Source organism: Lotus japonicus, chromosome 2 (genome assembly GCF_012489685.1).
Source record: "Lotus japonicus ecotype B-129 chromosome 2, LjGifu_v1.2".
NCBI lineage: Eukaryota > Viridiplantae > Streptophyta > Magnoliopsida > Fabales > Fabaceae > Lotus > Lotus japonicus.
Window position 1 is genome coordinate 57,878,170 of NC_080042.1, and position 13,589 is coordinate 57,891,758.

The window sequence follows — 13,589 nt, forward strand, 5'->3', positions numbered from 1 at the left end:
CCATCAAAGTCCCCTTATACGTTAAAATGACGTATTATTTAATCCATCATGTGAGTGATTGATAAGACATGATAAGGTTGTGATGTATAAGGCATGATAAAGTTGTGATGTATAAGTCACCATCACCACTACCCTCTATTGCTGCCAACTTACACCATCATTGGCACCACCACCGCCACCACCAGATCACCGTCGTCGTCGCCACCACCACCGCCGACGCCCTACCGCCACCACCACCATAATCACCGCCACCACAACCCTATCGTCACCACCACCATAATCGCCACCACCACTCTATCGCCACCACCACCACCATTGCCTCCACCATCCATCGTCGCCGCCACCTTACTAAGCCGCCACCGCCTTACCACCACCACCACACTCTATCATCGCCAACACCACAACCACCATCGCTGCCACCACCGCCACCACCCGATCACCACCACCGCCACCACCGGTGTTGCCGCCACCGCCACCACCACCGCCGTCGCCCTACCGCCACCACCGACACCACAACCACCACCCTATCACCACCACCACCATAATCGTCGTCACCACTCTATTGCCACCACCGACACCACAACCACCACCCTATCGCCACCACCACCACCATTGCCTCCACCACCGCCTTACCACCACCACCACCACCACCACCCTATCATCGCCACCACCACAACCACCATCGCTGCCACCACCACCACCAACCTATCTCCACTGTCACCACCACCGCCACCAACACCAACCTACCACCATTGCCACCACCACCACCAACCTACCACTACTTCCATCACCACTGCCACCACCGTTATAATCACCTCCATATTTGATTTTTATTATATACCATTGTTCAATATTTTATTAAACATAAAATTGCATTAATTTAAACGATATGGTAAATTATACAGAGTATGTCCAAACGCTGGATAGTATAAGAAAGTTCTCAAGGCTTATACTATCATGTCTAATACTATCAGGTCTTATACTATCAGGTCTTATACTATACGTCGCACCAAACGGGCCCTTAGATTTTCCCCTTTTTATCCTCTAAATTCACATCATTTTTTCTTTATATTTTTTTACTTCCCACAAGAAATTAAGAAAACCCCACGCATATCTCCGTCGCGCCGCTCCAATACCTATATAGAACCAGCATCAAGGAAGTTACCCATTCCTTTCCCGCCGCGCCATCTCGAAAGCTCCACTGCTAGCCGCCGCTTCGCCTCTCTTCTCCGGCCGCCTTTTCCTGCCGCCACCGGACCTCAGAGCTCACCGGCTCACGGAGTGAAGAGTGAAGAAACTGCACTGTAGGTGAATCAAAGCAAGGTATGCTTTAGGGTTTATGCTATTCTCTGTTTGTTAGGGTTTCCAATTTGCTAACACAGTTTACTAACTTCGTATGCATAGTTCTCTACTTTCATTGTTCGTGTCTTCTGCATTTTTTTTGTTTATTTGCAAGTATATTCACTTGGTATGTGAGCTTTGCAATTCCTCTTCACAGGTTAGAAACCGAGAATGGAAGAAGAGAACGAAATCGAAGTGTCGAAATCGTTTAAGGATTTGGGTTTGCCCGATTCATTGGTAGAAGCTTGTGAAAAATTGGGTTGGACAACCCCATTGAAGATACAGGCAGAAGCCATTCCTCTTGCGCTGCAAGGTTAATTCTTATCTCTGCGGTTTTCAAGTAGAATTTTATTTGTCAAATAGAAACAGATAGATAGAGAGAAAGGTTGCATAATTATAATGATTGTTATATGACCTTGATGATTAGTGGATACAACAACAACAACAAAAGCCGTATCCCGAAAATCACAAAACCCAAAACCCAATAATTATGAGGGACTTGATGAATATTGGATATTGGGCATTATTTTTTTATATTGTTCTAGTTCATTGCATTAATATTTTACTACATCAGTTCTGGAGGGTTGCATGATATTAATGGTGCTTAAACTCTACTAAATTGTTGGTTATTCTTTGTGGTTTTGTGTTTTCACAGGAAAGGATGTCATTGGACTTGCTCAAACAGGTTCTGGTAAGACTGGAGCTTTTGCACTTCCCATATTGCATGCCCTCTTAGAAGCGCCTCGCCCGAATCATTTCTTTGCTTGTGTGATGTCTCCCACAAGGTTTGATACTCTAATAATTATCATGATTTGATTTTCATATAATTCAAGTTCTACTGAAAGTGAATGTTTTGACTGATATGTAACTAGTATTTTCCTTCTGTTTTTCACCATTTTCTTTGATCTAGAGAGCTTGCTATTCAAATTGCTGAGCAGTTTGAAGCTCTAGGTTCTGAAATTGGTGTCAAGTGCGCTGTGGTGAGTTCTAATTTGCTTTTTGGACTTCTTTAAGCATGACGGCTTCCTTTTTACTGCATAGCTTAAAGTTTGTTCTGTTTGACATTTTTTTCTATAGCTAGTTGGCGGGATAGACATGGTACAGCAATCAATCAAGATAGCTAAGCAACCTCATATTATTGTAAGTGTTACAATTGTTGTAGCCATGCTTTGAATTCACTTTATTGACGTACATCAGGAGTTATTGGGGACTTGGGGTAATGATTGATTGATATCCAAAATATATTCTTGCATATGTGGAATTGTGGATAAGACATTTACCTATGTTTTGCTGAGGAAATGCAGTATTTTTTTCTGTGTTTATTTTTACTTATATCAAAGTCATACTCTTGCAGGTTGGGACGCCTGGACGAGTTTTAGATCACCTAAAAAACACCAAAGGATTTTCTTTTTCTCGACTAAAATACTTGGTAAGATTTCTACATTGCTTTGATTTAAGTTCAGGTTTTAGTATTCATGTTAGTTTAATGCTTTATTCTAGTCTTATTGGTTTTTTCTTGATGCATTTTGGTGAATGTTTTTAAATGGTTATGAATACTATTGTTTTGCAGCAAAACTGAAAATTTCTCATGTTGAGCCGGATTTACTTTAATTAATTAAATAATAATTTTCATGTGAAATGAAAGGCATGTGGCTAGATTTACTATGCTTCAATTTACATTAGTGATGGAAAATTTTACTGTTTGTCCGGATACAATTTGTGGATTGAGACAAACGTATGACAAATTTCAGTTCCATTGGAACAGAATTTTGCTGTGTACCTGACTCCTATTATGACCAGACTTGGATGATTGGTTGATGAGGCAAAATACAACCGTTTTTAAACATAATTATTACTTTCACACTAAATAACAATTTTTTTCGTCGAACCAAACATGAGGACAATTCTATTGCCTTTAAATGCCCTCCTCAACTTTTCTGATCTCTATAATCCTCTCTCTCTCTCTCTCTCTCTCTCTCTCTCTCTCTCTCTCTCCTCTCTCCCCGTATTTGTGTGTTCCAAAAAAGCATAGTTTAAGTTTAGTTCACTTTATGCATAATCTTCCCACTCAGTTTTCTTTTTTCCATGGTAAGTTTGATCTGCCTATTTTGTTTCATTGAAGAAGTCTTCACTAGTCATTGTTTGTAGTCAATATATTTAGAACTGTGACTGAGAATTCGTTGTTCATGTAGCTAAACTGTGACATTTATTTGATTGGAGAATTTGATTATTTGAATATGGTTTTTTAATTGATGTTAGTTTGATTTATTGTTGAGACATGCATGTTTCTGCTTTGGTTTAAGTATATCTTACACGGTTATGCAGTTATGTATAAAGCTAATTAACTGCTGATTTGAACATGTCATTTCGTTGTAGGACACCTTGTGTTCTGCATTGATGGATGCTTGGACTTGTTTGTAGATTTTACAAATAGATATATTTAAATAATCTATTTTGCTGTCTACCATGACACGTGCCCATCCTCATATTCAGAACATACATATAATCAGACTAGCCTGACTACTGAGTTTTGAGCAGGTTTTGGATGAAGCAGACAGGCTGTTGAATGAGGACTTTGAGGAATCACTTAATGAGATTTTACAAGCGATTCCACGTGAGCGGAGAACATTTCTATTTTCTGCTACTATGACTAAGAAGGTATATATGAAGGTTTATTAATTACTGCATACTTACTAAATATATTATTTATTTTTGACATTTTTTTGTTCTTGGCATTGGCCATATATGATTTCTAAGTAAGCAAGTGAAGTCCTTTTTGTACATATTCTAAGATATGGAACCTATTGGATATAGGCCCTTTGAAAAATCTTGTAAGGTTATAGCATAAGATCTGGTTGTTGGAACTTGGTTTATATCTTTTTATTTTTAAATAGATTTAAAAAAACATTCAATCATATGATTTTAGGCCTAATATCTTATATTTTGACATGAAAACATACAGTTGCTCCATTGAGAACTGTTGAAATGATATATTGATAATGAACAAAATGGTTTTTGTGTGCTGCTTATACACTTCAGATACTTGATTGTTTACTTGTAGTCTTGTACTCATTTATAATTTTATGTTGCTAATAGAGCAAGTTGCACTCTTGCTGTTGCAGGTCCAGAAGCTCCAAAGGGTTTGTTTAAGGAATCCTGTGAAGGTACATCTGTAATGTCTAAATACCCTTTACTTGAGTGATGTTTAAATTATACCGCCTTCCCCTCTATTTCAAAATTTATTCTCCCTTCCGCTTAAAGATTTTATTCGTTACACTTTTGTCTATTTTAATAATTTAATGTGAACAAGCTTCTTAGCTCTCTCTCCCTCCTCTGTCCCTCCCTCTCTATGTGATTTTTAGTGTCAAGGGCAGCTAGTACCTCTACTAGACATGAAAAGAAATGAAAACTTCGGGAGAAGTTTGAAAGTTGATATTAAATGGCTCTCAAATTCATGTCATCTTTTGAAATCCTGAAGTGAATAATAATAGGGTGTGGAAAATTAGCTGCAGATGATACTCAAAGCTGCACAAAAAGGGAAAAAGGATGTCCTTGAGTGCACAGTATCTCACCACCACTAAGTGTGTTTGGATGCCAGTTGAGTTAGTGTGAAGGAAAATTCTCGATCCATAAGAATTGTTATGTTCACTTTTTGTCTCAAAGTGAGTGCTAACGGGTATCCGAACATAAGTGGTTCATTCACATTATAGTGCGGCATATTTATCTATTAGGAAGGGGAATGTAATTTTTAAAGTTAGAGGGGAAGACTGTATAGTTGAAGCATTTTTTAGAGGAGGGAAGTGTAATATATGTGTGTGTGTGTGTGTCTTCCTGATATTATTAACTATTTTTCTGTTTATTCAATTTAGATTGAAGCAGCATCTAAGTATTCCACTGTTGACACATTGAAGCAGCAGTATCGCTTCTTGCCTGCCAAACACAAGGTTTCTGCTCTCTTGTTAAAAAATGTTGGATTTAAAAAATGTCTTGGCTACATCATACATTGAATTTCTTACTACTCATGGGTTCTTGGCCCAATGAAGGCTGCGTAATTACTACTTTACAAAATTATTTGAAATGTCATAGAATTACATTCCATTTTTTAAATGAAGCATATCATTGAAACGAAGTCTCTGTTATTTTGCCACAGCTAAGTTTTCAGTGAGGTCTTCAAAGATATAATGTTGTGAAAGAATTTCATGAAGTTGGCACCATTTTCCTTTTAAAACATCTGATATTTGCATCATGTTATTAGACTGTGTTTTAAACTTATAATAAATTTGCTATTTGGAATAGAATTAACACAAATTCATGCATTTTGGGTTTAATGAATCATGACTATTATCTTTCATGCTTGTGATGACAGCTTATTAATTGTTTGTCTTACAGGATTGTTACCTTGTATATATTCTCACTGAAATGGCTGAAAGTACGTCAATGGTGTTCACTCGGACATGCGATTCAACCCGGCTCCTGGCTTTGATTCTTAGGAATCTGGGTCTAAAAGCCATTCCAATTAATGGTCATATGAGCCAAGTAATTGTTCTAGAAATCTTGTATTGGAATTTGTTCTAAATTTGTCGTCTTTCCTTGGTATGGGAGGGTCCTATTGGGGGTGCAGGAAGTGATTGTCTCTGTCACCTTAATGATTGGTGTGTGCCAATGGAGCATCTCTAATTTTTATTTATAATCTTTTGACAGTCGAAGAGACTAGGAGCGTTGAATAAGTTCAAGTCGGGGGAGTGCAATATTCTCCTTTGTACTGATGTAGCTAGTAGAGGACTGGATATTCCAACGGTCGATATGGTGATTAACTATGACATTCCCACAAACTCCAAAGTAAGATGTGCTATGATTTACTTTTATACATATATTGACATGTTTTATTACAATTATATTTAATCAAAAGTTTGCAGTTAAGTTAATGTAACTATAGGAATTTGTTAGTAATTTTATGGTTATACATGACTCAAGTACTTGGACTATGAAAGGAGATGAAAATTTTTAGAATTTTTTAGATTTAATATTAACTGAATTCTGATGTTGTGAACTACAGGATTATATACATCGCGTTGGAAGAACTGCTCGTGCAGGGCGCTCTGGGGTTGCCATTTCCCTTGTGAATCAATATGAACTGGAGTGGTATATTCAAATAGAGAAGCTTATAGGTAAGTAGTACATGATATGCTTTTTTTTGACATTAAGTAATGAAAGTTTCTCAATAAATAACAAATGCAAGTGTATTTCAGGCAAGAAGCTACCAGAGTATCCTGCCCAAGAAGTGGAAGTTTTGCTTTTGGAAGAGCGTGTTGGTGAGGCCAAAAGATTAGCAATGATGGTAAGACTTTTATTGAGCTCAGTTACATGTTAAACTATTTTTTCTGTCCATTTATTTTGTAGAGAAAAAATAAGTTGGGGAGGTTTGTGGGAAGTGGAAGTTTTTTTACCTACCTTATTTGAATTTCATTTTCATTGGGTACAATACAAGTAACGTGGTAATGAGGTTTCCAGTATTTTCTTAATCTAGTTTTTAAGTGCTAGCAAAATTATGATGGTTGAAAACAACTTTTTGCATATAAAGATACTCGAGCTTGTGATTATTTCTGAAATTAGTAAATTTTGATGAAACATTTGAAGTTGTTCAATCTTTATGCTCTTCAATTGTTTTTCTAAGTACTCATGTGTTTATTGTGTTTTTAATTGTTAAGAAAATGAAGGAAGCTGGAGGGAAGAAGAAACGAAGAGGAGGTGAAGATGATTTAGCTGAGGAGGATATTGACAAGTACTTGGGTCTCAAGGAAGGAAAATCATCCAAAAAGTTTAGAAGAAGATGAGATCATATCATTGCAGATTAGTGAATCACTAATAGGATGAATTAAAAAAAGCCATGAAAAGACTGATGTTCCGTACGACTTGTGATCCACTGGGTATCTATTTTTTGAAATTTCTTAGCTATCCTTTTTTAAGTGGTTCTATCATAAATGGGTTTATTTATTTATTTTAGTGGATAAACTCACTGTCAGTGTATCAACATATTTTAACATGCAATTTGATAGTAAGGATTCAATTTGACTTGTGATTGTATGATAAGATTTTATAATTCTGACTCCACTCCAGATAATACAACCCCTTAAACAATATGTTTATGTTTACGCTTTAATCTCACATACATCTGAAGAGCTGGGGTGAGGAAGATTTAGAGATCAAATTCCTAGAGGGGAAGTTTGACCGTTAAAAAACACATACACCTAAAGAGAAGGAAAAAAAAAAGAGAAATGAGATATATGAGAACTGATTTGATACGAAAGAGAAAAAAAGTGAATTAAAATAGAAGAGAAAGTTGAGTATGAATGATTGCCAACCCTTGCACAGATAAAACATCTTTGCTTCACGAGTCTAGAAACTAAAAGGAAATCTACTTTAACCAAAAGTGGTCCTTGATGAAGTACACCTATAGAAGGGACGGTATTTTGCACAGAACTTTGTCACTGCAATAAAGGATTGAAATTCTGTTGGATACCAAAAATTTAACTCCATAATTTCTGTTAGACACCAAAACAACTGTGGCTTCTGCTAATGGAGAATTCAATCATATTCCTCCATTTTGCTAGCTCATAATTAATTTTAAATGTAATAATATCTAAAATAAGAAATTGAAGGATGTGATTGAATGAATGTATACATTTTTTTACACTGTCAGTCATAAAAATTAATCTCTTAAGACCATTTGCAATGGTTGTTGAGAGTTGATGTTGAGAGTTGTTGAGGGTTTGTAGTGGTTGTTGAGAGTTTGTTGAGGATGAGGTGGAGGAGTGAGATGTTGAGAGGGCTAAACATTGTTGAGAGCTGAGACCGGTGCCACGTGTCAACGCGCGAGTGGCCCTCCCTTGGCGCGTGCACCACACGCGCAGACAGGGTGCGTGAGTGGCAATGGAAAGGAGAGAGAGAAACGGCTGGGGATATGGTGGGACACGTGGCGTTTCCGTATTGGTCCGCCTGATTTTTTTTTTTAATTTTAAACTGAATTATCTTGTTGAAAAAAAAATTGAAATTTTTTTTAACCAAAATTCATCACTTTTTTTCCTCTATAAATAGAGACTTGGTTCGTTTGATTTGAACACAGAAAAAAAAAAACCAAGTTTTTCACCATCTTATTATCTCTCTCACCATCTTTTTTTTTTGAAAGGAGAAATATATATATATATATATATATATATATATATAATAATAATAATAAAATAGGAAATGTTGAGAAACAACCCCTCTCAACAACATGGGTACAGTAACCTGATTAACCAAAAGACTGGCAAAATCCAAGTCCCAATGAGGTACAAACTGCCCTGAAGTAAAACCCCCAATTACAAAAGATAAAACATTAAAGCCCTGAAAATACCCATGGATCAATATCCGAAAAACATATCATATAAAGCCCAAACAAACCCAACCCTCACAAGACTAAACCACACGAACACCGAAGAGCCAACTCCGTCGGGGACCGAGACGCAGCGACAAGCCACATAAACCCAACAAAAACAGAGTCACAACTCGACATCGGCATTGAAAGACACAAGCCCAACTCCGAATCAGAGACAACAAGACCATGCTGAACAGGATGCACATGGTTGAAAACTCAAGAACCTAAACCCCAACAAACCAATCACAGCAGCGTATCGAATCTGCTCTGCCTCACCAATGTAGAGAGAAGCGCCGCTGACTCTGACTCCCAAACGCCTATACTGCGCTGGGCAAAAGCCCCCTCACCACCAAACAAACCAAAAGTCGCCTCCTACAAACCCATGAAAACCTGTAACCAAAGCACATCCATATCAGCAAAGCCCGGCGATCCTAACTCAGTCAGAACTAAGAAAATCCGGACACCCACTTTGAACCAGCCACCTGTCGAAAGAAACATAAAGAGTAGACACAGAAACGATCCGCCGCAAGCCCACGACCACGACCTCCCCTAACGCAAGATCACCACGATGGACAGCACCCGCGCCGCACCAGGGAACCTAGAATCAGATCCAAAACCCATTGCCTTGATCCACACAGCCGAGCGCCTGGAAGGCACATCCAAATCGACACCAGATCGACGACGCAATCTCATCAGAAAACGTTGGCCAAGGAAGGAGCGACCCAGAGCACGTTTAAGCTTCCTTGCCAAAGGCAATCAAATCAGAACCAAGTCGAACCCCAGCTGAAGAGAGACGAAGACGAAGGTGAATTCCAAGCAAGAACCAGAGCCACCACGAGCGCAGAAGAAAGGCTGAAATCGCAGATCAGAGGCGCAAGAGAGAGCGAAGGCGAAAACAGGGGAATCAGAAAAGGTTGATACGAAACAGAGACAACAAGGAAGGTAAGACGAGGCCAACAAGCTTTATTGGCAGGAAAAACAAACGAAAAAAAGAAAGGAAGAAACGGGTTGACGCCGCGCAAGGGCGGCGCGACGGCCACTCAGCCGCAAAACCCTAAGAGGCAACGAGAGAGAAGGGTTAGACGAGAGAGAAGTCTTAGAGAGAGAATGAGAGTTTTCTCTCACCATCTTATTATCTTTCTATTAGTCTTTGTTTTGAAATGGATCCCAACAATCACCATTTCAACCCCCAACATTCTTCTAACTACCCATATAACTACTAAAATCCCAACAATTATCAAGATCCAAATCAATTTCCCAACCAATATCATCAAAATCCAAACAATTATCAAGATCCAAATCAATTTTTCAACCAACGTCCTCAACATCCCAACAATTATCAAGATCCAAATCAATTTTCTTACCAACGTCCTCAAAATCCCAACAATTATCAAGATCCAAATCAATTTTCCACCCAACGTCCTCAAAACATACATAATTTAGGTTTTGCACCAAATTCCAACCAGTCATCCTTTCATCCATCTTATGGATCTATGAGATATCCATCTCAAATACCCCTGTCTAGTGGTTATATGCCAATGGTGAATGAAAATTTTCCGAGTGTTGATGCGCCTGAATTTCCCGAATTTTCAACACAAATGACTCTTGGTGCTAATCAATTCACTCCAAATCAAGAGGATTCAACTCCTAAGAGCAAGAGAACCCCGTCACCAGCATGGAACACTGCACAAAATTTGGTGCAAATTAGTGGGTGGATTAACTGTGGAACAAGCAGTGTTGTGGGGAAAAACCAGAAAGGAGAAACATTTTGGAGAGATATTGCTGAGTATTGTAATGAGCATTGCTCATTCGATCCTCCGCGTGATGGAATTGCATGCCGAAACCGTTGGAATTATATGAACAAAATACTGGGTAAATGGATTGACGCTTATGATGCCGCTAAGCGTCAGCAAGGAAGCGGTTGGTCGGATAATGATGTTTTGGCAAAAGCGCAGGAATTATTCGCATGTGGGAAGAATGTTCAATTTACTTTGATGGAAGAATGGAACGCTCTCCGTGATCTACCACGTTTCTGTAGTCAAGTAGGAGGAAATGGTGGCTTAGCAAGTAGTGGATCTAAGAGACCTCACGACAATGATGCATGTGGTTCAACCTCTATAGGATCAATTCCTCGTCCAATTGGTAGGGAGGCAACTAAAAAAAAGAATAAAAAGAAAATTAGAGAAGCTCCCTTGGAGAAGGTGGACAAAGGTTGGGCTGAATACAGACATATGAAGGAGAAAGAGCTTGTACGATTGGAGAAGATAGCATCGGTGCAAGAAGAGACTAACCAATTGATGAAAACCAATTTGTATCTAAGGCTAACTTCCGAAGAGCATCTCGATGACCGTAAGAAAGAGCTGTTGAAGCAGTTGTCCCAAGAGCTATTTGGGAATTAATTTCAATCGAGTATTTGTTTGTATTCGGTCAAACTTGTCAGTGGTGTCAAGTCTGTTGTGTTTGCTTTAATAATTTGTCAGTGGTGACAAGTCTGTAGTGTTTGCTTTAATAATTTGCCAGTGGTGTCAAGTCTGTAGTGTTTGCTTTAATAATTTGTCAGTGGTGTCAAGTCTGTAGTGTTTGACTTTAATGTATGGGTTATTGTGTTTGAATATGTTCCACTCAATTCGAATCTAGTCCTTTTCCGATTATTAACTCTAGTTGATAACTTATTTCAAGTCCGCCAGTGTTGTCAAGTCTGTAGTGTTTGCTATAATAATTTGTCAGTAGTGTCAAGTCTGTAGTGTTTGGCTTTAATGTATGGGTTATTGTGTTTGAATATGTTCCACTCAATTCGAATCTAGTCCTTTTCCGATTATTAACTCTAGTTGATAAGTTATTTCGAATCCGCCAGTGTCCACCATTCAATGTACTTATATATATGGGTTCATAGATCCATTGATGTACCAATATCCCAAATCTCTTCCAATCTACTTCGAATTTCACAACAAATGGATCCTTTTGAAAATCCTTGTGAAAATCCTTTTGATATGACAACATACCTTCAAAATTCTGAACTTGAAGAAGCTTATATACTCAACCGATTTAGAGAGCGTCGAAACAAAATATTGGAAGATAGTGCACCTCGTAGTAGAAAATATGTCAGTAGAGATCATACAGCGGCAAACCAAAGACTAATTGACGACTACTTTGCCAATGAACCTACATATGACGATGCAATGTTTCGTCGTCGGTACCGGATGCAAAAACATGTTTTCCTTCGAATCGTTGCGGACCTTTCAAGTAGTGATAACTACTTTACCCAGCGAGTTGATGCAGCCAATAAAGAAGGTATATCACCCTTAGCAAAATGTACCACAGCAATGCGAATGTTAGCATATGGTGTGGCAGCAGATGCAGTCGATGAGTACATCAAAATAGGAGGTACTACAACACTGGAGTGTTTACGTAGATTATGTAAAGGAATCATACGATTGTATGACCAAGAGTACCTTAGAGCACCAACCGAAGATGACCTGCAAAAAATACTACATGTTAGTGAAATGCGGGGGTTCCCAGGCATGATCGGGAGTATTGACTGCATGCACTGGGAGTGGAAAAATTGTCCTAAAGCATGGGAAGATCAATTTACTAGAGGGGATAAGGGAACCACAACAGTTATTCTTGAAGCAGTTGCATCTCATGATCTATGGATCTGGCATGCCTTTTTTGGATGTCCGGGAACGTTGAACGACATAAACGTTCTAGATCGGTCACCGGTGTTTGATGACGTGGAACAGGGAAAGGCTCCAACTGTGAATTTCTTTGTGAATCAACGTCCCTATAATATGACATACTATCTAGCTAATGGTATCTACCCTTCTTATCCAACTTTCGTCAAGTCGATTAGACTTCCTCAAAGTGAACCCGATAAGTTGTTTGCACAAGTTCAAGAGGGATGTCGGAAGGACATCGAACGTGCATTTGGAGTGCTTCAAGCTCGTTTTAAAATCATCCGTGAACCAGCTCGTTTGTGGGACATAGCTGATTTGAGTATCATTATGAGGTCATGCATCATATTACATAATATGATTGTTGAGGATGAACGAGATTTATATGCTCAACGTTGAACCGATTTTGAGCAATCTGGGGAAGGTGGATCTAGTACACCGCAACCATACTCGACCGAGGTGTTACCCGCTTTTGCAAATCATGTGCGTGCTAGATCCGAGTTGCGTGATTCGAATGTTCATCACGAACTGCAAGCAGATCTAGTGAAGCACATATGGACAAAGTTTGCAAATGTTTCGTGATTGAAGATGATTTGTATCGTACTAATTACGTTATTTGTGTGTTGTGTGCTTAGTTTGTTGTCTTGCATTTTAAGTTAAGAAAATAAAATAAATTATTGTGTGCTTAGTTTGTTGTCTTCCATTTTTAAGTTAAGGAAATAAAATAAATTATTGTCTATATTTAAAAAAAATATTAAATTTTTAAGTGTTCATTGTTTAATTTAATTTAAAACAATAATTGTAATTTTACGTAAATAATAAAAAAAAATATAAAATTAAATAAAAATATGAAATAAAAAAGTGGTGGGGTATGGTGTTGAATGAAAACCATTGGAGTGAGTAATTGTTGAGAGAGTGTTGAATTGGAAAGAGAAGATGATGTGTAGTATTGAGAAGAGAAAAAGTGATGTTGAAAGTGTGCAATTTAAACAAACCATTATAAATGGTCTAAGTTGTCTATACACTCCTTCAATATGTTGAGTGGAAAGAGACAGGAAGAGAAACGGAGTGATAATAAATTGTAAGAGCATGTGTGGGAACATATCGTAACTCTATAATCTTTCAGCAATTTAGGTCTAGCAGTCTAGCTGAACTTCTTTTGG

The 13,589-nt window shown here is 38.1% G+C and overlaps 1 protein-coding gene and 1 pseudogene across 2 annotated transcripts; both read left to right on the forward strand.

Moving 5' to 3' along the window:
* The first annotated feature begins 1,080 nt into the window (after positions 1–1,080).
* On the forward strand, positions 1,081–7,431 carry LOC130738508 (DEAD-box ATP-dependent RNA helicase 10). The gene is made up of 14 exons (XM_057590497.1): positions 1,081–1,323; positions 1,499–1,654; positions 1,997–2,126; positions 2,252–2,321; positions 2,419–2,481; positions 2,696–2,770; positions 3,880–3,999; positions 4,464–4,505; positions 5,211–5,285; positions 5,731–5,877; positions 6,043–6,180; positions 6,398–6,509; positions 6,591–6,679; positions 7,050–7,431. Exons 2-14 carry the CDS (start codon positions 1,513–1,515, stop codon positions 7,173–7,175), a joined length of 1,329 nt encoding a protein of 442 aa, XP_057446480.1. The 5' UTR covers positions 1,081–1,323; positions 1,499–1,512; the 3' UTR covers positions 7,176–7,431.
* Positions 7,432–8,492: 1,061 nt separating this feature from the next.
* LOC130736720 (uncharacterized) lies at positions 8,493–13,498 on the forward strand (annotated as a pseudogene). Its single transcript, XR_009018608.1, has 3 exons — positions 8,493–10,810; positions 11,807–12,994; positions 13,440–13,498. The product of XR_009018608.1 is annotated as an uncharacterized LOC130736720 (transcript).
* Positions 13,499–13,589: the final 91 nt, after the last annotated feature.

Coding starts and splice junctions, on each gene's coding strand:
- LOC130738508 (XM_057590497.1), top strand. CDS start 1,513: ATGGAAGAAGAGAACGAAATCGAAGTGTCGAAATCGTTTAAGGATTTG. Junction 5,878..6,042: donor TTAATGGTCATATGAGCCAA/GTAATTGTTCTA, acceptor ATCTTTTGACAG/TCGAAGAGACTAGGAGCGTT. Junction 6,181..6,397: donor ACATTCCCACAAACTCCAAA/GTAAGATGTGCT, acceptor TGTGAACTACAG/GATTATATACATCGCGTTGG.